Here is a 24,690-nt window from a genome sequence, read left to right as displayed (position 1 = left end):
CATCTTTAAATAATAAATGTAATGCGTTTTTTAGAAACTTTGGCAAATCTTGGCTTTGGCCTTGGAAAAAAATCCATTTTTCCGACCTACCTAGGTGTATATGCCCCCTCAAATAATTTTTAAAATATTTTATTTTTTTTATAAACTATTGAAAAAAATTTGTTTTTTAATTTGGGGGGGGGGGGGCTCCTCCGCTGGATCCGCCACTGGTCAACCATTTGTATGTCTGAGCGAAAAATTATGGATCTATGTATGTTTGCTGCTTAACCGCAAAAGTTGCCAGCTGCTGCTCATTTATTACTTTCAAATGCACTACATTATTTATTTCTTTTGCTTAAAGCTGTCCCATAGATGAGGAGATCATGGGTCCGTTAGAATACTCAAAGGATCTGACCACTGCCCAAGTGACGTATCCTGCTCACAAGTTCCCTTTCACCGCCTCCGTCTACTATCAGTGTAACGTCAAACTGTGCCTCAAGAGGGAGGGTGGATGCGACGAAGTAGTGAGTTAATTATGCATTTCACATTTTTTTCCCTTTCTTAAGAAGGAAACCCACAATTGTGCCACATCGATTGCACCAAAGTACCAGAATACATACATAAAAATGCTGTTTCGAATGACTGAAATGGGTGTGCTTGTTGACTTCCACTGGTGAAAATTGACAATCGCTTTGGCAAATGTCCGAAATATATACTAGGTCTAGTTAAGTTACTAGGTCTAGTTTAGGCCACTGCCTAGTAAGCATTTAACCGGTACTCACTGATGTTTCTCCTAATCTATCCTAAGCAGATATTAAAATATGGAATAAATGCAATAATATGAATTTTGTAACATAGAATCGGATATAGCAAATATTTAGGACTTTCACCAAACCAACTATGTTGTAATTGTTGAGATTCACCGGTGAAAGTCATCCTTCTCTTGATTTCTTTCTCTCTCTCTCTCTCTCTCTCTCTGTACATATATATATATATATATATATATATATANATTTAATTGTAATGTATGAAACTTTTAATATCATTTTAAAATAAGTAAATTAACATAGCAAAATACAAAATTTGCGTGAAATAGGTTGAAAAGTTGCTGATAAATCGAATTTTAAAAAAGTCGTATTTATAAAATTTATTTTCTCAGGAATTATTTAACCGATTTAGCTCAAATTTTTTGTTTTGCCATGTAAAATTAAAAATTTTAAAATTATGTAAAAAATTGTGCATCTTATAGTTCAAAATTTTTTCGATTATAAATAATTTTAAAAAAATAGTACATATTTATTAAAAGTTATTTTTTGCATTCAATTATCTTCGAGGAAACGAATTTTATAATTGTGAGCAAAAATTTTTTAATTGGCTTAAATAGTTCTCGAGATATGGCGAAATACGCAAAAAGTAAAATTAACGTTGAGGGGTCAAATTTTCGGATCGCTCTTTTGGCCAAACTAAGGGGACCATATTTCCTAGATTGCGGCTAACCCCTATATTTTGGGTGGCAGAAGCCCGAATCCGTTGGAAAAAAGGCACGTTTCTTCAGAGAAAGTACGTTTTTGTGTCTGATTTCGTAACTTAAAATATCGTCGGCACTTATTAATTAGCATATTTGAAGTCTCCCCCTTGAGCCATAAAGATTGAGCCCTAAAAAGTGAGGATACCATTATTGGATCAAAAGATATACAGGGTGGTTCGTTTATTTTTTTGCGCACTGTATATAACATGCAACATACAGATCTAAAAATTTATAACGTTTTAAAACATCAAATATTTTTTGATGTTTAATTCTACATATTAAGTGTATTAACTATGTAGTGAAAACAAATATGAAACTTTTAAAAATTAGCTGTAGTTAATATAGTTTTTTCCATATTTTGAGCACTGCATATTTTAAACGAGGTACCTGGCTCTCTCCTGCCTACTCCAACTGCAATAACTTTGAATCTATCTATCTATCTATATATTTATCTATCTATATCTATATATATATATGCGTGTGTGTGTAACGTAAAAAGACATGGCAGAGTAAGGCAATAGCAAAAAGAATAAAATCATTGCAAAAAAACTATTTCCCCTCTCACAGCAGAAAATTGAATTTGCTTCAATCAGGGTTTCCAGGGGTCTTATAATTTTTTGGCAGTAATGTTTACATAAAAATCTCCCCTTTTTAAATCTCTTTTTTCAAGAACATTTTGGTGTCTGAAAACTTAATTCTGGTAAAGATCTATTTCCTTGAGAAAATATTATGTTCCGATGATTATAAATATATAAAAATATCAACATTTGATTCCTAGTTGTCACCACTTTATAAAACTCGTAGGAACGTCAGAAAGCACACCAGCTGAAATCTACGAGAAAAACTTTCTTTCGGATAGATTTTTTTAATTCAATTCACAAAAGTCACTGAGAGAAATTAAGCTAACCTCAATTTTATCATTTATTCATTAATATCGCCATTCTTCGCAAGAGTTCAAAAAATGTAACATATTGTCGGTGAGCTTATTTTTCAGGGAGTATCTCGAAATGCGCATCTATAAGAAAATGTTCAACTCAAATTTAACATTTAAACAAAGAACTTTTTTTAACCTCAATCATTACTGGGCAAAGTCCCTAACATCGGGATCAACTTTCAGGCAACTCAGAACACTCTATAACCATAACGTGGTTTTAAAATTTGTAAATTCGAACAACGTCAATTTAATACCACTATTATGAATTTGTGACCACCCTATAAAAAGAACTCTTGATGTGCAATATGTTTTCAAAACAGATTATTGAAAAATAAAATGTGCTAAATGATTTCGGCAAATGGATGACATCGCAATGAATGACGAATTTATTTGGATCCATAAGTTTATTCTTTCAGAAGAAAAATTTGTAAAACGGAATCAAATGCTGTGTCCATTTTCTGAGGCATGATCTATGTCTAGTGTAAAAGAACGATATTTTATGCAGAGAATTCACTTTTTCTTTCTTTTTAGCCTCCCATCTGTGATGACCTGGGTAACAACGTGCGCAGGAGGCGTCGCAAAAGACAGAGCGGTGATGTACAAGACAGAGGAAACCTTGAAGATTTGAGAGACGTCAAAGACCGCAGCGTCGAAGTCTTTTCTGGTTTGTACGTGAATGAAGCCGATGAACTGGACGATGAAACTGGTAAGCCTTCGCAGGACATTGATGAAAGTGTGTATTTAAGTTAAATTCCAATTTTTTATATATTTAATCACTACAAAAAATTTTTTACCGAACTATCAATATAATTGTTTTATTTATTTCGATATAATGGTAATCAAAATCAATTTGAAGACTGCGCATTCCAGACACTAAAAAATACCATCTTCACATCAAAATGGATGGGGGAAAAAGTTGCTTCATTCGCTCAGATGATGATGAAAATAAAATTTATCTTATTTGTGCACCTTTTAGAAAAACAGTTCCTTTTTTTAAAAAATATAGAACTCGTTGGGATTTATGTGTATATGTTACCCTAAATGACCAAAATTTGAATGTTGACTTTCACCGGTGAATGTCAACAATCACGTAGTCGCTTTGGTGAATGTCCGAATTTTTATATTCGATTTCATATTAGTTTATTCGTGGATAAAATTATATTTAAAATACATCCGTTTATTCAAATTATTTGTATAGAATGGTAATGAAAATCATTATAAATCTAGTTATAATAAGATAAAGACATTAAAGTTTACATTTTGTTACCTCTTTAAACATAGAAAGATTATGCTATAGGGTAGGCCTTTTAAAGTTAAAAATAAATTTTACTGCAATGAATTTTGTGACTTGTTTAAATTTAAAGTAAAATCCACTCGAAAAACTGGAAATGAATTAGCATAAAACTTTTTTACTCTTTGTAAATCAAAAAAGCATACTTGATTTCCTCTCACCCCACACTTTTCTCTTCAACTTGACCATGAAATCTTCCTTTTCCCCATTCTAGTAGTATACTCCAACTTCTTTTACTTGTATACGATTCTTGTAGAAACATATTGCCGTAGGGAACGATGGTGATGGAGGGAGAAAAGTGCGGAGAGCAGGAAAGTCACGCAAGCATAAGACGCCTATTTCATTTACAAATACTATGGGAGACAATCCAGCACACTGAAAATTCAGAGAAAGAAGTGATTGAAAACGAAGAATTGCGCTAACTTGTAAAATAGAGGCGGTTATTTATTTTCATCGCTATTATTATTACTCTTTTAAATCATTTTAACGTCACACACATCAACTGCACAAATTTCTAATATTCAATCAACATAAAAAGTTAAATCATTTCTTCAAATTTTTCATTGACAGAAAACCCCACTTCTTTGTCATCTCGCTCTGACGACGAGTTTTGCGTTTCGACCAGAAAATTCGCCATCGGCATCGCTATAGCGGGTATCCTCCTTACTCTGGCTGTCATCCTGTTGGTCGCCTGCATTGTCCATCGAAGACGAAGGAGGAAAGGGTCATCCACGGCAGGATCATCCATCTACTCCGGACCTTATTCCAATCACGCATACTCGCGAGATTAATTTTGTTTGGTGAAACGAACTCTTTTGCAGTCCCCCAATACCTCTTCATTCATTATTTAAGGCTGTTTTTTTTAAAGATCCTAAACGTTACAAAAATAACACTTTTCTAACGCTATTTTTATAACTGTTGTGATTTTGCTATATGACTGTTCGTTTATCTTCCACCACTGCTAAAATGTCAGAAAAGCTAAATGTTTAGTAAAAATAAAAAGCAGCACCAACGCAGCACCTTGGATCATTGATTTTGACAATTTTGCCAAAGAATCTAGCCGAATTGGCGATTTTTAAAAATATTCAAATTATTATTACTTTCTGAAGACCAGATAATTTCTCATGCCGAATCAGGGCCCAAATGGTATCTATAGTTTAAAATATTAGATTTTTCTTGAGCCAGAGGCACTTGAACTGTGTTTCTTTTTCTTGTTTGCGAAAGAGCTTCGAAAAGCACTGTTTAAGCTGTCTTTCGTCACATTTGAGCTGTTCTTTCGTCACATTTGAGTGATTGGATTTCTTCAGTATTTTATATAGTTAGCTTAGAATTTGTCCTCTGTGCTGAAAATGCAGTTAAAGCTAACTTTCAACATCCATTAAAATTAGCATTTATAGTTAAGGTTTATTTTTTAAGTTTATTTGAAAATGTATTTATTGCAATTTATAAAAATAAGCAAAATTTGAGAAAAATATATATATTTTTTTTTTAATTGTAATTTCCCTGTTGACAAAAAAATCTAGCTCTATAGGAAATTTTTTTTAAAAAAAGAAGATGTACTTTCTTCAAAGGTATAATTTGTGCAATGTAGATTAAAGCAAAAAACAACATGAATAAAGCCCCGATCTTCCATTCATGTACTTTTATTTTTGCTTTATTCTCGTTGTTTTTGCTTCAGTAAATATTTACTTATATTTTTAAACATTTAAAATACTGGACCGTCAAATTCCATCATCCCTTTTCAAAAAAGTAGTGCAACGAGAACAAAATAAGAGCTTTTTTTCTACGAGCTTATTTCCTTCCAATCGGGACTCTCAGAAGTTCAAAAAACAGCCTTAATGTCCTCTTTTTTATGAATGCTTTTTATGATGTTTTTAAAAATGATAACTTTTTAGATATTTAAAAAATCTAGTAGTGTTATTTTAGTGACTGATAGAGAATTGGTTTTTATGAGTCAAAAAACGTATTTAATTTATTGAGATCAAATGCAAAAGTGTGAAAACAAATTTATATGCGTTTGTGCCATACGTTAAGGTTACGAAAAATATCCCGCCATTTTAATCGGAAACATGAAAAATTCAAATATATTAATTATAAAAGAAGTTATGTTTTGAAAAAGGTTTTATGTTGTGTTTGTCTGATTCGGTTTGGTTTTGTATTGTCTAGTGTAATGATTTATATTTTTTATATGTTTTTGTACTATTTATTTATTTTCTTAGATAAATAACAAATTTCCAGTTCTTAATCTCGTTTTAGCTTGAAATATAAATGCATCCTTTATTCAAACAATGTTTTAATGACTTTAAACAACTTTTAAAGTTTCGCTCCCTTCAAAAAATTAATATTCAGTTTGATTATTTACATCTACCATAACATTCAATTCTAAAATCATCCATAGTTTCTCAGACAATCTGTTCCTATTAAATCTAACTTTTATATTATATCAACTCTCTTGCCTTTTTTAGATTTCTTTTGTCCGACATTCATCTCAAATGAGGAAATTTTATTTCCTCTAGTGCAAAAACCAATTTTCTTCGATCGTTCAGAAATGGTTAAACGCTGACCCCGGAATGTATACTTTAGAAGGAGTAAAGAACTACGCACCTGTTCTAAATGTTACGAATCGAATGGCCTTTTATATATATATTAGCATTTAAGGNTTTCACGGACAGAATATTTTGACTGCAATTAATGGAGCATAGTTTGAAGATATATATATATATATATATATATATATATATATAAGGCCATTCGATTCGTAACATTATGCTGGAATGGCCATTAGCATCTTTCATTGTCCTTTACATCTTCACAAAAGTATTGAACCAGTTACTCGGCATCTAACCATTAGTAATAATGTTATAAAAAACGTCAAAAAACGCAGTCTTTTAAGAACATGCGTAGGACAAATATACCAGTGGACTGATAACATAATTTATTTTAAAAGTTGTTTAAATCATTATGACTGAAAATTTTATTATCTTATTGTTCTTCTACATTCTCTTTAATATTTCTTTTATTTCATATTTAGTTTTCTATATATTTGTTTTCTCTGAATATTTAAAAATAAACCTGCATTCTAATAAACAATATTCATTTTAATTTTAGAAAAATGAATAATATTGAATTTGGAAACAATTCGTTAAAAATAGTTTCATTGTTGCTGTTTTTGATGGGTTTAATGAGAACGCATACAAATTCATCATTCTAAAACAGACATGCCCAACACTTCGATGATTAAATGTGTCTAGTATAAATTAAGATGACGGTCATTTTGATGACAAACTAAAGTTCACTGAGTGATCTTTTATGTGTGCATTCTGAATACCGTGCCTCTCAAGCACGTGTTAACATTTTTGTACCAAAAGAGCGCGCATTGTATGCGCAAAGAAAATGCCCAGAAAGGCAGCTAATGAATGACGCATAGCTTACAATGAGTGGAAAACTGTCCTCCCCCCATTTGATCTAAAACGCTTGACAGAAATCCGATTTGTTGAAATTCGAATTTTTTTAATATAAAGAATCTGCACCTCACATCGAAATTTTTGCCGAAAGTGAAAATCAAGTTAGGATTGGAAATGATGGAATCTTCTGAAGTCACTTCTAAGGTGTGCCTCAGTTATTTATGAAAATATTTCATCTTAACCACTTTATTTAGTATCCTATAAGTATAATAAACTTTATGTGCGCACATCAACTCCTACGCGCGATTTTATCTTTGAATTTAATGTGTAGCAGCAAAAATTTTTGCATTCATGCTTATTTCCTGTTTTAAGACATTTGAATTAATGCTACCACAACATTTAAATAGTTTAAGCATGCAGTAATATCAGCTAGTTATTTTAATATGGTTTTTAAGTATTAGAAAAATGTAAAAAAATTATTTGCCTACGATATCATTTCGATAGTCATTTTACTACTACTAGAGAGAAAAGATAAATTCTCAGGTGTGTTACATCCGTTTCTTTTTTTAAACCGTTGAGAGAACCTCGAGTGCCAAGGGTTCATATTGAATATCCGTTTTATGAATTGGCTTACATCGGTAAACGTTAAAAATCGTATACCCCTCTTATTTTGACGATTTTTTATACTCTTACAGAAAATAAGGAAAACGACTTAAAAATGAGATTTTTAAATAAGCAGGGCTGAAAGTCTATATTTATCAGGACAGAAAAGAGCAAAATTTGGTATGAAAGACATTTTATTTTAGCTTGCATTTTGAAGGAGTATTATCGTTGACTACCAAGATTTTTTTCAACAATAATAACATATTTACAGGGGCATCTTTACCCGAGCAGAATTTAATAAGAATGATGATTAATAGATTTACTATTCCCAATAATTATCTAAAAAAGAAATGGGTTTTTTCTCATTTCAGTCTTACTTTCAGGTCTGCTAATGATAAATAATTTAGATTAAAATAATAGGAAAATGGAAGATTTTACACACAGCAAAAGCTCCAACGTACAGTGCCCAATCAAAAAGGAGCCCTGTTCTACTCTGCCATAGAACATAAGCTCAGGGGTTCGTTATTCTACGATTCGATATTTGTTTTATATTGAACATTATTGCGTTTTCGATTTTAAAAAAAATGGAAAATAGATCACAGGGGGGAGAAACATCCTGTATTTCAAAAACTACTGCAGTTATCACGTCATTTGTGAAAGTATTTTGACGTCATTCATCTCCAGTAAATACGTTACAAAAGTAAATAGTAACGTCATTTATTGCAACTATATATTAACAGCATTGCTTGACTACCGCTAACAATAGCTCATTCATTAATAAAGACATTATTTTTAATGCAAAATAAAATGTCTGGTTGTTTTTTGATGGCTGCATTTAAATACTCACATATCTGTAATTTCTAATGTGATTATTTTGCAATAAATGTGATACTAAACAAAGTCTCCGTCTCATTTATTGAACAAATATCCATCCATTAAAGCACGTCATTATTATGTAATAACTCATACAACAATATTCTTGTTCGGTATTCTAATTGGTAAATGCATGTTATTAGAAAAATTCAACAAAAAACTTTTTCCTACCGTAAAAAAAGCAGTAAATCGATACAATGAAAATAACGGAATGCAAACATAAAAAGAAAGCGTTAAATCAGCCTAATTTTATTGACACGATATTTAAAATATGAACAACTATGCCGGCTAAACACAGAAAATTATGAAATATGATTATTTTCAAAGAAAAATTTTTATGTTTACACTTCTGACACCCGTCAAGAAAGGAGGCATTCGTTTACATCACCTTCCAAAATTAAAAATTTCCTCTCTTTCAAAACAAAATTTGACACATTTAAAGTACATTTCTGACCAAGAATATTTATTCGAAAATTTAATAGAGTAATCTGAAATATAGAGCCTTCACATAACCTATTAAAGCACGCACATAGGTTATGTTCGAATACTTTTTGTACTTTCGTGTACAGTGTAAAAAGAAATGCTGTGGCAAAAAATAAAATCTCTCAGGAAGAGAGAAGAGTTTTTATGAATATAAGATGCACTCACGTTGCAGCCGCAACAGCAGGGAAGGACATGGAGGTGGAGGGTGCTTCTCGTCCCTTCTTTCCTGCAACAAACAATGAATAAAACAGGCGATGAGCTTAATTCACACATAATTTCTCCATAATTTAATTTTGAAATATGCGTTTTGTTTAGAAAGCTCATACAGTCTCTTTCAGTCATCCAGTTCAAAAGTGACGAAACTATGTTAAAATTGGTTTATCGTTTTGTTATTTTAATATTTGTAAGCTTAGAATTTGTTTTTTTTTTTCAATATTTTTGTGAAATGTGAAAAACCCTTTTACTTCTTTATAATAATCATCAGAAAATAAAAAAAGGTACATTTATTTTTGAAAATACTTTTTATAATTATTACTTAGATAAATTATTTTGTCCTATTTTAATATTCTTTGCGTCGTTTATTTGTTAATAATTGCAGTGTTTATGTTTAAATTATTTCCACTTGGAATTTAAATGTATATCATGAGATTCTGAAAGAATTCCTTAAAACTTATTTCAAAATAAAAATTTCATGAATGAGCCAATAAAATTATAATTTCTTTATTTGTCTCTTTTCAGCCATGATATAACATATTTTTATTTGTCTCGTATTCGTTTCCTTATTAAAATATTAAAATATGTCATTTCTTAATTTTAAATGTATGATTAAATCTAATATCTGATTACATATTAGAAAATAATAAATTATACACTTAAATAAGGTGAGGTTGTAGATCTCTTTCAGAGATCCTCAAAAAGAGCTCTCTAAGTAAGAGCAACTCGCAAATATTTTTAATATATTTGAATAATCTATTTAATTGTTTTGTTAATATTTTTTATTTATATATTTTTTCGTGTTTCCTTATTTGATCCTTTCCGCATTTGGTGCGCAGATTTGCCTGGTCGCTGGGAGTGGTTTTCATGGTCTTCTATGCTAAAGATTTTCTTCAACGCAAAGTCTATGGAAAAAATTCCATGACTTCCAAAAGAGGTCATAAATATAGATGTGGCCGCTACACAGAGGTGCTCTTTTCTGGAGGTTTCACTGTACTAGCGACAAACTTCTTGTTTGTATGATTTTCAACTTTAGAAGATTTAATTTAAAGTTATTTTGCCTACCACTATGTATAAGAGATTCCGAAGTTTGGATATAATAACATGGTATTCCAAACAACAACTGCTCATAAAACTGCGAAAAATTTGAGACGAAATCATGCACTCCTTAACATTTTGTGAAATCCTTTTCGGATGAAATCTTTTTCGGATGCAGTTGGTATACCAACCATTATTTCTTCTATCTAAAAAAGATTTTTTCCATGTTCATTCCCTGTAGATTAATATTGTATTTGTTCAGAGTTTTTAACCCTTTCCGGCACAGTGTCAGTCGACACTAATTTGTCAAATGTTACAAACCACCAGAAATATAAAACTAATTGCTTTAAATAATCGAATTTTAAATATTTACATTTTCGAAACTATTACATACCATTCAATTAATGATAAACGAAATGAAGAAAAATATATCGAGTTTTTTGTTACAACGGTGGATGATCCATTTGTCTTAAGACTTAGTTTGCACGATTGTGCTGGTTAGATATCAACCCAATATGAGCATATTCATTTTAAACGAAGTTTAAATTGAGTAAAAAATCTTCTTCTCTTAGCTACCATTTTAATATTAAAATTATTTTAGTTGTTGAATGAATTTTAGCACATGGATTATCTATAATTTCTTAGATTAAAGTTCACAACAAAATAACTTTCCTCTTTATTTAATTATTTTTGCAAGAACAATATGGTATGTAATTGCATCATAGTTTTAGAGGACACCATATCCAGAGAAAAAAACTCGAATTGGCAAAATCAGTGTAAGTCTCGCACTTTGGGGGCTTCGCTTTGAGAGAGGAGAGAATTGGTACAGTGATATATGATGGAGGGCCTCCTGCAAGCAAAACTGAAAATTGTAAGCATTAGTTTCTTAAATTGATTCTGGATTCTTTTATTTTTAAACTTTTTTCTTTAGTTTCATAGTGAAATATCCAGAATAAACATTCTAATTATTTATTTACATTAACTAAAAATTTAAATAATTAATAGGTGTTTTGAAGATAATGGGGATTAACTTATGCCTTACAATTAATTCGTTTCAAATTAGAACACCAAGAAATACAAAAATTTTTATTTAAGTGTGCGAAATTAATATAATTAATAAAAAAAATAGAGTTTTAATAATCGGCGCTAGAACTGCTAAGTATATTGAGCTGTAAATATATGAAGAAATATAATTATAAAAATTAAAAAATTCTGAAGAAAATATAATTTCTAAAAACGTAGGCAATTTATAAAGTCATAATATAGAATTAAAAAAAATTATAAAAACTTATAATAATACAATAAAAAGTTATAAAAATAATTAATAATAATTAATTATAAGAAAAATTTAAAGAAAAATGAAACGCTNAAATACTAAAATTTTTATTTAAGTGTGCGAAATTAATATAATTAATAAAAAAAATAGAGTTTTAATAATCGGCGCTAGAACTGCTAAGTATATTGAGCTGTAAATATATGAAGAAATATAATTATAAAAATTAAAAAATTCTGAAGAAAATATAATTTCTAAAAACGTAGGCAATTTATAAAGTCATAATATAGAATTAAAAAAAATTATAAAAACTTATAATAATACAATAAAAAGTTATAAAAATAATTAATAATAATTAATTATAAGAATAATTTAAAGAAAGATAAAACGCTTTTTAGGTCGCAAAGAAAAATTTTGTTTTAACGTATCTTTTTCAATCTTACAATCACCATCCGGGTAGTTTTTATTTTCTGTAAATAAGGATAAATTTCTCAATTAATTTTATAATTTATTTCTATTGCTTTATAATTTTGCTTAAGTTTATGTTTGGTATTTGTCTGAGAATTTTTCTCTTTTAATTTTTAATAGTTTAACACACATACGTACAAGTGAATATGCGTGTGTGTGATAAAGCGAAGGAAAAAGAAATACAAAATAATTTTATACTTTTTTCTGCTTCATACATTTCAATCACTATTTGAATTATTGAATGTTATGTTTGAGTATTGTTTATTTTTATTTATTTACTCTCCTTTTTTAGGGTGAATTTTCACCACTTGTTCCATATTACTTTAGCTGTATGAAGATGGAATTCAGATAACACATCTGTTAGCGTGTTATTTGATAATCAGCAAACAAACTTTTTTTTGTTGTTGTTGTTATTCCACCCTATCTACACATTCAATTTTTTTTTATCACATCTTGCATTCTCTACTTTCATTTTGATTGTGTATCTACGAACACACACCTGTTCATACAGATACATATAAAAGCTAAGAGATGGCAGATTTAAAACAAAAAATGGCCACTAGTGTGTAATTTTGGGGGTCTAAATTTAGTGACAAAAAATTTTCTCAAACTACTTTTTTGAGATATTTCTTACTTACGTAATAAAATATAAACTTATTTATAATGCAGATAAGTTTGTAGACATATGTCAGAACTTTCACACGCACAAAATAAATAATAAATCAAAATTAGAGAAAGTGACTGCGTAATATTACAAAAAATGCTATTTTTGTAGGCAATAAAAAAAATGCTCTAATTAAAAGCATGAAACTTGTATTTATAACGATCCTGATCTTTTACTTCTGTATAATGAAGATAAAAAACATAAAAAGGAGAAAATGAAAAATATCAAAAATGCAAAATTGAGCAAATATAAATAATTTACACTTATGTGTGTATTACAAACAGTACAACAACTTAAGTCACAAGAAATGTACAATTGCAATATATTTACATATGGTGACAAAATAGGGGGCTGAAAACAAGCGCGAAACTCTTATTTTATCACAGATGGAAAAAAAGAAGGTAATATCAAAAGGTTAATAAAAGGTTAAATAGGCATAGTAAATAACACAATGGTAATTATGGGCATTTTGTAACAGTAAAAAGTTGAAGTAAACATTTATTTTCTTAAAGTAAACGTTTTTCGGTCATTTTTTTAATTATCACATAAATAACTTATTAAAACATTCATATCTTAAAATGTTTTAATAAATTATTATGATATGACTAATTTTAATATAATAAGAAGAAAAAAATAATAAATAAATGACAAATTTATTTTCAAAGCGTTCAATTATATTAATAAAAAGATTTAATAAAATTAATTAGTTAAACTGGTATAAATGGGTTCAATTACTTTTCATTGTAAAAAAATTATGCATGCAAAATTCAATAAAAAGAAATAATAATGAATAAAACTTTAAAAAAAAGGGAAGAAAATTTGAAAGAAAAAGTATTCAATCCCAACTCATTCTGTAATAAATAAAAATTTATTACCTTTCTTTTTTTGATAAATATTTTTAAAAGTGGGTTTACTTTTCCATCGGAAAAAGTTCACTTACTTCCTCAATAGATGGCTGCTCTGGTTAGCTCTGCTTATTATAGAATTCTTGCGAGTTTTAATGGTGTATAGCATTGTTTCTCAACGGGGGCTTTAGGAGCATGCTGAGGGGCGGTGAACATGTTTTGGGCAGTAGGGGGGCGTCGGGTATGTTTTGGACGCTAGGGGGCGATGAGCATGTTTTGTCATTCAAATTTAATTTTGAAACTCCCAGATAAAATTTTTAAATTACTATTGATTTAATAAATAAAATTAATATACAACTAATGTTAAAAGAAAGATGAAATCTATATATTAAATTAAGATTATCAGATTCACCATTTGTACTAGCAATAAAACAAGCTTATGTGCGCAAAGCATGATCTTACATAGCTACCACAAGGTCGCTAAACCCAATATGTTTTTAAACCAATGTATTTAATATTTTCATGATGTGTGGGATATGGGCCGCTGCTCGGCCCAGGAGCCCAGCTTTTGATAAATAAAGCAAAGCGCAAAGCATGAGTCAGTTTTTTTGCCTCTGACTCATACGAGCCATTTGGCGAAAATTGAAATGCATGTGCTTTCAGTATGAATGTTTGGTTTGACTCATGTTTCTTATGAAGGTTTTCGTTAGCTTCCTTTTAGTCTTTTCCCTCAGTTTAAATTCAATTTCACAGTTTGTTTGGCTAGGTTCGTGCGTGAATTAGTTCTTTATTGTAAATTATTTATCAATTTTGAAAAATAGGTGATTTTTTTCCATGTGTGTATTTTGCTGTCTCTAACAATGTCGAAAGACAAAAATAATTGTCGTCAATACAGTGTCACGCACTTGAAGTTCGGATTTGTCCTATCGCCGTTAAACTCTCAACTACGCATGTGTTTACTTTGTTAGAAAGTTTTATCTAATGAGGCAATGAAACCTTCCCGTTTGCAGAAGCATTTGCAAAAAATTTATCCTGACAAACCAAATAAAGATCAGTCATTTTCACGAACATCAACCACAAGTTTCTGATGGCACCTTCGGTCTCAGGCTTACTAGCAACCTCATCATAAAAATGCGATGATAGTTTGATAGCCTCTTATAATATATCAAACTTAATTGCTAAATCTGAGAATCTTTCATACCATTGGCGAAGAGTTGATACTGCCGGCTGTCAAGGAAATTTTAGAAGCAGTTTTGCACCATCTAGCTGCATCCAATGTAATAAGAAATATCCCATTAAGCAACGATAAAGTGCAGCTACGAAATAATGAGATGGATGAGACATTGAAGTTTCTTAATGCTAACTTTTGATATCCAACGTATTTTCCCCTCAAGTTTATGAGTCAACCTATTGCCAAGTAACGAGGCTTTACTGTTGGCGTACGTCCGGTTTGTTAAAGAAAGAAAAATTATTCAAGAGATGCTTTTTACAAGAAGCTTGTTTGCAGAAACCCAGTGTGAATCTATTTTTAATACTACCAAAGACTATTTTAAACAGAAAAATATTCCTCTTGCGAATATTATCTCTTGCTATTGATAAAACTCCTGCAATGGTGGCACCACATCGTGGGTTTATCGCCTTTTTGAAGAGGGATTCATAGACAGAATTTAGTTAAAAAAATCTCAGTAGTCGTTTACATCAGTCATTGCAATATGTCAAGCTCTCTGCTGTGAACAAAATTCGCAGTAATGCGCTCAACGATTGATTATTCATAAGCTGTGCAAAAAAAAATACAAACAATGAATTCAATCGTTTGCTATTACACACTGAGATTCGCTGGCTTTCCTAAGTCGCCTGTCTCAGTAAGTTTTAGAATCTTTTCGACTCTGTATTTGAGTTCCTCGAAGTAAGAAATGTAGTTCTGAAAGACAAATTGCTAGAATTTAAGATAGAAGTTGCACACATGATCGATTTATTTGCAAAATTTAATGGTGTTAATTTACAACTTCAGGGCCACAAGCTCAATTTGACCACTACAAAATTAGTTTTTTCTGCCTTTCTAAAAAAATCATTTTGTGGAAACAAAATTTTGATCGGAATGAGTTTAGCCAATTTCCAATCTTATCGGATCTTAAAAAGAATAGTTAAATTCCCTCTGATGATACACAAGAATATTGCTAACACCTTGAGTCTTTACAAATGGACTTTTCCGACTGTTATAAAGATGTTTTTTCCGGAAAAAACATCTTTATAACAGTGGGGAACATTGAGGGCCCTCAATGGGTAATGAATCATGTGAATATTGAAACAGCAGAGGTTCAGATTTAGGAGGAATAGGCCGAACTTTCAAGGNTTTGCAAAAAATTCATCCTGACAAACCAAATAAAGATCAGTCATTTTCACGAACATCAAGCACAAGTTTCTGATGGCACCTTCGGTCTCAGGCTTACTAGCAACCTCATCATAAAAATGCGATGATAGTTTGATAGCCTCTTATAATATATCAAACTTAATTGCTAAAACTGAGAATCTTTCATACCATTGGCGAAGAGTTGATACTGCCGGCTGTCAAGGAAATTTTAGAAACAGTTTTGCACTATCCAGCTGCATCCAATGTAATAAGAAATATCCCATTAAGCAACGATAAAATGCAGCTACGAAATAATGAGATGGATGAGACATTGAAGTTTCTTTATGCTAACTTTTGATATCCAACGTATTTTCCTCTCAAGTTTATGAGTCAACCTATTGCCAAGTAATGAGGCTTTACTGTTGGCGTACGTCCGGTTTGTTAAAGAAAGAAAAATTATTCAAGAGATGCTTTTTACAAGAAGCTTCTTTGCAGAAACCCAATGTGAATCTATTTTTAATACTACCAAAGACTATTTTAAACAGAAAAATATTCCTCTTGCGAATATTATCTCTTGCTATTGATGAAACTCCTGCAATGGTGGCATCACATCGTGGGTTTATCACCTTTTTGAAGAGGGATTCATAGACAGAATTTAGTTTAAAAAATCTCAGTAGTCGTTTACATCAGTCATTGCAATATGTCAAGATCTCTGCTGTGAACAAAATTCGCAGTAATGCTCTCAACGATTGATTATTCATAAGCTGTGCAAAAAAAATACAAACAATGAATTCAATCGTTTGCTACTACACACTGAGATTCGCTGGCTTTCCTAAGTCGCCTGTCTCAGTAAGTTTTAGAATCTTTTCGACTCTGTATTTGAGTTCCTCGAAGTAAGAAATGTAGTTCTGAAAGACAAATTGCTAGAATTTAAGATAGAAGTTGCACACATGATCGATTTATTTGCAAAATTTAATGGTGTTAATTTACAACTCCAGGGCCACAAGCTCAATTTGACCACTACAAAATTAGTTTTTTCTGCCTTTCTAAAAAAATCATTTTTTGGAAACAAAATTTTGATCGGAATGAGTTTAGCCAATTTCCAATCTTATCGGATCTTAAAAAGAATAGTTAAATTCCCTCTGATGATACACAAGAATATTGCTAACACCTTGAGTCTTTACAAATGGACTTTTCCGACTGTTATAAAGATGTTTTGTCCCTCAATGGGTAATGAATCTTGTGAATATTGAAACAGCAGAGGTTCAGATTTAGGAGAAATAGGCCGAACTTTCAAGGGATGAAACTAAACTTTGAAATGGTGATGATCTCGCTGAATTTTGTTTGGCTTCAAGGTAACACCACTCGCCTGAGCTATAGATTATCATCAAAAAAGTTTAAATTGCCTTCCCTTCCTCCTACCTTGTCGAACAAAGATTCAGTGCTGTAACGGATATAGTCACAAAAAAAGAGGGCTCTTGCGACTTTACCTCACTAAAAATATTGAACCGAATGTTGAGAAACTGGTTCTGAACCATCAAGCACATTCATTCCACTATCATAGTTACTTGATTGTTTCGTTGATAATAATTTCTAAAGTAAAAATGATTTTTGGGTATTTTTTTCATCATCGAATTAAGAATTAATTACTCATCTTAATTATAGGTTTCTTTGTTGTATTTTTTTCCCAATACTGCATTTATTTTCATCATAACAAATAGACTGCGATTACCTGACGGGGGGGAAATATTGAGTTAACGTGCACATTAATTTTTTTTAAATAAAATCAAGCAAATTTAATTCTAAAGAAATTGCTTAAAAATGTTGCTTCTTATAATTCAGCACTCCCACCACCCCATTTCTCAAAATAACTAGATTTTCGCAAAAGGGGTGGGAGCGTTGCAATTTTTTTTGCTCCATATGGGGGCGGTAACGTTAAAAAGGTTGAGAATCTATGGTGTATAGCTTGATTTGTCTCCAGGTGGCTCCGCTATTATAAGTTTTAAATTGAATCATAATAGTGATATTTGTCTTAAATTTTAATTCTCTTTTTAAATGAAATTTTGGGTTGAATTATGTGTATTTAAGTTTATATATTGTTTTTAGTAATGTTTTATTACTTTTAAAAAGTATCTGTTTTTATCGTTGGACTTTTTTTGTGGCGTTCACTGGTGTTGCGCTACTGTTCATTCACTTTGCTGACACGAGCATAAAAGGTGGTGAAGAATGGCTGAGAGGTGGATAAACTAAGGCAGGAGCCGTTGAGTGCATGAACAGAAATGGTGAGCGAAGTTAGGTCAGAGCCGCTAAGTTGATGAATGAAAGTGATGAGCTAAGTTAGGCCGGAGCCGCTAAGTCCGTATCTGCTTGCCTATCCAAGGCGTCCCAATGCTAAAAGTCTGTTGTTTCACATGTGCTAACTGCCTTACTAGAAGGAAGCCTGAAGAAGTTTGAAGTGTTAGAGTGCTGACTATCAGATACTGGATTATTGATTTATTCCACGAAATTTGGCGGCAATACCGGTGGGGGCTCAAGGGATTTGGTCCGAAACTTGGATTGAAGTAAAAAAAAACTCTAAATTCGATTTCAGTATAGTTTTAAAAGAATAATTTACCTTGGCTTTTAATTGCTCCTACTAGATTTTAAGATAAATGTACCTTTTATTTCTAATGGTTTTTACAGGATTTGGGAATATTATGATTTTTATTTTTAATTGCTTTTAGTAAATTTTAAGATAAGTGTGCCTTTTATTTTTAACTGGTTTTACTGGATTTGAAATATTAGAATATTGAGTCTTATATTTTTAATCGCATTTTATTGAGAATATAATTTCGCATTGCTGAATGCTAAACCTGAAGTAACTAGTAATTTGTACACATGTGATATCTATGAAATAGCATTTGGAAATGATGTGAGTTTTTGTTTGGAAATATTTAGTAACAGTAAAATTTTTTCGAAATGTTTAATGTTTCGAATAATTCCTTGATTGATTTTCCTTCTAATCTGAGTAACACTGTTACCAAAGTTACTATATAGATCACTGGATGGCGTAAACCTAAATTTTAGAGGTAACTGTACAATTCTCAAAAAGGAGAATGGAATAAATAAAACTATTTTTAACCACAATAGAAGACACCAAGGTTATTTAACCCCAAAACTATTCAAAGAAAAGTAAGAGGCTCTCTCTCATACCCCCTCCCCCCCCCCAAAAAAAAACCCTCCCCAACTAGAACTTATACTTCTATTGGTAAAAGAAGAGAGGACAGGCAAGAGGCGCGGTTTCGGCTTTTTTTNTTTTCTTTTTTTTTTTTTGCAAATTCTTTTAGTATTTTTTTTTTCATTTTAATCTGATAATTACACATTTCATAACTGAAGAAAATAATCACGAATTATTTCTTTTGGAAGCTTGAAATGTATAGTTTGTGTACATGCACTCAAAAATAAGGATTTACGGAATGAATTTTGATTTAAAAAAAAAAATTCTAGAAGCCGATTCTAAAATTCTAGAACTTCCCCGAGTGACGCCTTCCCCTGATGTCACACCGTCCACTGTTTTGAATTTCGGTATTCTGAGCGCTAATATCAGTGGAGTAGACTCGCGGACTCGTTTATTTCGTAAGAAGAGTAGGGGTGAAGTTTCTTCCGTGCTATCAGCCAATAAAAATGCTCGAAGCATTCTGATGCAATTTACGTGCCACAAGCTGTTGAAAAAGGCATTTTGGTTCAGTATCTATTTGAGATAAAATATTGTCTTTTGAAATTAAATATTGTAAAACTTTACTTTTATTTTATTACACTAATATTTGATATTTACATTTATTAAATAAATTTTATATACATCTCAGAAATGATAAGTTTTTTTTGTTGTTATTATTGATAATAATAAACATTGACCTATTAGATAAATTTTATTTACAAGTCTGATAATTAAAAATCTAATATGTACTATTATTATACGTATATGTTATTGAGTTGTAATCAGATCTTTGGTTTGTTTATTCCAATAGCGATTAAGAAACAAAATTTTGTTTTTCAGAATTGTATTATAAGAGTACATCATATTGGCATATCACATGTATGATTTTTTTTTTTTTTTTTTAAGAAATAAACCTTTAATTACATTTAATATTATGTGGATAATAGAAAAGATCCAGAAAAAAAATAAAAATATCAGAATTTTTAAATGTAAACAGCATTCTTGCTACATATCACTATGTTGCTAAACAGATGGTTTTCACTTTGCCTTTTGAAAATTACGAATTTTCTTAATTATGATTTAATAGAGGTGAGTGAAGGCTTTTTTCTTTCTAAAAAGGTAGTATTTATATCACTTTGTTAGGGTTGATAATAGAAGAAAGTATAATTTTCAGTTTAAATTCTATTTTCAAGTATACTTTTTGTTTTATGCCTCATTATTCTTATACTGGTGAAATTTGATAAATACCAATCAAATGATGAAAAAAGTGTTTCAAACTTTTTCATTTTGTTGATTGTACGTAAGTGCCTTTTTGATTCTTTCTTTCTTTCTTTCTTTCTTTTTTTCTTTGGATAGTTGCAAAAAATCTTAATACACATAAAACCTATTAATGTAATAAACAGTTATGAATTGTAGCTCTAGTTGTATATACCACAATACAAGTTGAATACTACTTAAAAGTAATTTAGTTTTAAAATTAATCTTTTTTACTGGAAATAATGCAAACAATACCTACAAGAAATGCAAATTTAACTATTTGAAATATAAAAAAAATTCAAACTCCTTGAAAAGAATTAAGAAAAAAGTTTCACATAAGCATGTGAGGTTATGAAAACGCAATTTTTTTTTTTTTAAATTTAAGTTCAAACACACTTTGTAATCATATCTTTTCCATATTGATTGCAAAAGGAAATACTTCTAAGTTAAATTTCTCTACCTTGTTTTAGAAATGAGAGAAATTACAGCAAACTTTTCATTGTATATAATACTAATGAAAATTACAAGGTCTTAATTTTTAAAAAAGAAAAAATGTGAAATAAAAAGCGTAATTTAACACATTAAATTCCTTTCTGCAGTATCTTTTTAAGATTATAAAAAGTAATTAAAAAAATGGCATACTTGTTTTTTAGTGGAGTAAAAGATTTGCTAAGAAAATTGAGACAATTTTTTTTTATTAATCATCAATATTTATTATTTACAATTTAACTTTAGATAACTAATAAAATAATAAGAAAATAAAAAGTTCTACAAAATTTTTAGTCAGAAAAAAATTAACATTTACGATTTTACCTATTAAGTTCATCAAATATACTATTACAACCCCAAAAATTCCTATTTATTCGCATATAGCAAAGAAAAATTGAATTCAATTAGTTTTTTTTTTTTAAAAAAAAAGATAAATATGCTCATGATATTTAAAATAAATTAAGTTTAACTTGTGTTTCTACTGAAATCACGTTCCCTCGCCTTGCTTACTTTGCTTGGAAATTGCTTGGAATACCAAAAATCGAGCAATGGGCGGGAAAAGTAGAATATCAGGTAAAGTGCCTTCTGGTGCGGCTTCCAAAAGTTCAAATCGACTGTCGACTTTGAGCTCAGAATACCAACCCAGGAGAGTGATCCAAAGCTCGGACCCCATAATGTTAATTTCACTTTTTGGATTCTTAGTCATATTTTTAAAACTAATTAAACAATGCAAAAAAAATTGCACTCACTTATAAAACCTATTTACTCAAAGGTAATTTCATGTAAAAAATAATTTTTAATAATTATTTATTATTTAATTTAATTGTGGATGAAAACATTTTGAATTATGCGGTATAAATTTTTTTATGCCATATTAATCTACGCATTTTTCTATTGCAAAATCTAAAGTTTCAACAGTTTTTATTTGGTAGAAGCCGACAAAAGTAAAATTAATTATTTTTAAAAAAATAATTTGGCGACAATGAAGCAATATTTAAATGAGGCGATCAATCTTTAAATGTGGTTAACTTGCAAGGAACTTAACTATGGAAAACTATGGACATACAATTTTATTTCGACGTTCAAAGCTATTTTTGTCCGCTAACTTAAAGAAAGTTACCCTTTTCTGTTAAAAAATTTAAAATTTTTGCTTAAGAAGTTGTTTATGCTATTTCTTAACTTTAGCACAATTCAAAAAAATATTGCTATATCAGGAAAATGTTCGATATGCCTTGTTTTGTAAAACAACTACTAAAATAAAAAAACTGTAAAAAGATTCGAAAACCGTGCTATTTTTAGAATCATCATCTCAAAAATTGTTCTTTTTCTAAAATAGGATTTTTTCTACTTAAATAACCTATAATAATAGTTTTAACGCACGTTTTGAAGAAATGATGAATATAAATTTTGATCTAATATTTCGTAATAAGGAAGTAAGAATATTGATTCATTGTTTCATTGAACCGAAGTTTTTTTTTTTGAAGCAATCGGCCTTCCAATTATTTAACTTTGATTCTTTGGACTAGGGGTCATTTCATGCATGTCATTCGACTTTAAAATTTCAAATATAAAATGCAAAAATTACACGAATGCGTAAGCTGTCTTTAACTAATAATTAAAAAAAGGACAAAATTGTCGGCAAAAGAAGTTATCTCATGAGAAGAATGTCAGAGTTAAAAACTGTAACGATTGTTACTCTTGTTTAATTCGGGGTATTATAAACCTACATTTTCCTTTCTTTGAATTTTTGTAAATTATATTTTTTAATATACTAACAAAATGAGTGTGTAAATAATATCTATTCTTTTTACTGCAAACCAAGTTCACTTAGTATCATTCGCGAATCGTATGAAGTACAAGAGTGAACTCTTATATTAGTAGGTCGCTAACTTTTTTTAAAATTCTAATTCGGAAAATTACTAGTTATTTTACAAAAGTTACAACGCATATGTATTTTTTTGAATGATTATTTATCTAATTTTCACATTGGCCATCAGTTTTCCTTTGATGAAGCAAAAACCATGACCCCAGTAAGCAGCCGGAAACTAAATAATTATGAATTATTATCTTTTATTTATTTATTTTTTTAAATTCGCTAACTTTGCTATTTAAACACTATGATCCGCTGCAATATGTTTTTGTTTCAGTAAAAATATTGACATTTTTAATATTTTTTACAATTGACATACATCAACATAGTTAAAGAAATTAACATTTTTAAAGATTTGAAATAATCTTTTAAAGAGCGTATGTCTTACAATACTTCGGCGAATCATAAAAAAATATTTGGCACAATTTATGAGTTAGTGTATCCTCTACATATCCCCGAAAATTTAAAATTCGATGATAAGATTGATGAGTTTTTGAAGAAACTGTTACAAACCAACTGAAATAAAAGAACTTATAGGAAAAGATACATAAAAGTTTGCTACACTACATTAAATAAATTATTTATATTCAATAATCAAAATATAAATTTACAAACCATTTATTTGTTTCATATAATTTTTAAATTTGCAAATGAGAAATTTTACGGCATTTAGCTAATTTATGTTTTACGAAATTTGCAATGTTCAAAATACCTAAAAGGTATCCACTTACATCCTGTAGGAAGAAATTCAAACATTTTGATTCTATTCATAGTTTTCTATTAATTAAGCCACAAATTATTTAACCAATGAATATCACTGACTTATTGGTCGAACAGTCAAATTGTTAATTCAACTCAATAAAACTTAGAAGAATTATCTGCCACATACGCATTTAGTTTCAGATAATTTATTTCATTAAACATTTTTACCTAATATAAGGAGGTGGGAAGAATAATTACTACCAACAACATTAATTTTTAAATATTGTTGCTAAGCTTTTTTCCCCTATAATTTCTGCAACCATCTTCTAATAATTTAAGAAAATAAAAAAATGACTATGAAAAGGTTTGTTTAAATAAATGTTGGAAATAGTTAAGGGTAGTGGAGGGTCACATTATTTTTTCTAATTCAACAATTAAAACTAGTAAAACTCTAATTAAAATTAGCAAATCTCTAAATAATCTACAACTGCAAAATACAACAAAAAACTCTAAGTGAAATTTAGGGCGTTGACACCAACTTTTGATGAATTTTAATTTTTTCAAAGATTTGTAACTCTTTTTTCTTTAATTTGAAGTTTCATTTAGAAAAATTAAGTTTTATGCTAAATTAAGTAGTATCAAATATCTATATTTTAATATTTTAACAAGACTTATAGGTCTTCAGAGTAAGAAAACTGTGGTATCAGTATCATAATTATAAAGTCATGATTAAATTTAAAATTAAAATTTTGAAACACAACATTTCGTGACCATAAATTTAAGAGTTTTTAAAATTAAATATTGAATGTTGTGGTAAATATAAAGATAATAAAATACATCTTGCCACCATTTGCCAACATATTTTTAATTTCTTAATGACCTTACGAACTCTACTTAAAATGAGGCTATCGTATCAGATATCGGTAGTGATGATGAAAATCGTCAAAAAACTTTTTAAGTAAAGAAATGAGACAAAGAAACTTTAGTAGCCGTATTTGGTGATAAATAAGTAACTGATCCCAAACGAAGAGCTTTGAGAAAGAACATGTTTGCAAAAGTCAGTTTTGGAATGTATAGAAACATAGGGGTGCTATTTGCAAATCATGCTTATTAAAGAAAACCATGTAACTTAAATATTTGTCAGAATGAAATGATCTCTTAATAATTATAATAAAATACAAGTAAAATTTACTCATATATATATATATATATATATATATATATATATAT

General features: G+C 29.7%; 2 protein-coding genes across 2 annotated transcripts in view; one reads left to right on the top strand and one right to left on the bottom strand.

The window, feature by feature from the left end:
• The window catches only part of LOC107437037 (cuticlin-1), a 53,719-nt gene extending 47,742 nt beyond the window's left edge, over positions 1-5,977 (top strand). The window contains exons 8-10 of the mRNA XM_016048904.3: positions 341-503; positions 2,973-3,147; positions 4,303-5,977. Of these exons, the coding sequence (XP_015904390.2) occupies positions 341-503; positions 2,973-3,147; positions 4,303-4,523 (559 nt within the window). The 3' untranslated portion in view covers positions 4,524-5,977. The remainder of the gene's footprint in view (positions 1-340; positions 504-2,972; positions 3,148-4,302) is intronic.
• The window catches only part of LOC107437036 (uncharacterized), a 325,463-nt gene that overhangs the window by 295,514 nt on the left and 5,259 nt on the right, over positions 1-24,690 (bottom strand). The window contains exon 2 of the mRNA XM_071181567.1: positions 9,261-9,321. Within this exon, the coding sequence (XP_071037668.1) occupies positions 9,261-9,321 (61 nt within the window). The remainder of the gene's footprint in view (positions 1-9,260; positions 9,322-24,690) is intronic.

This window comes from Parasteatoda tepidariorum, chromosome 6 (assembly GCF_043381705.1).
Source record: "Parasteatoda tepidariorum isolate YZ-2023 chromosome 6, CAS_Ptep_4.0, whole genome shotgun sequence".
Classification (NCBI taxonomy): domain Eukaryota; kingdom Metazoa; phylum Arthropoda; class Arachnida; order Araneae; family Theridiidae; genus Parasteatoda; species Parasteatoda tepidariorum.
The sequence above is the reverse complement of the archived record's forward strand: the minus strand, read 5'-3'. Positions and strand labels throughout refer to the sequence as shown.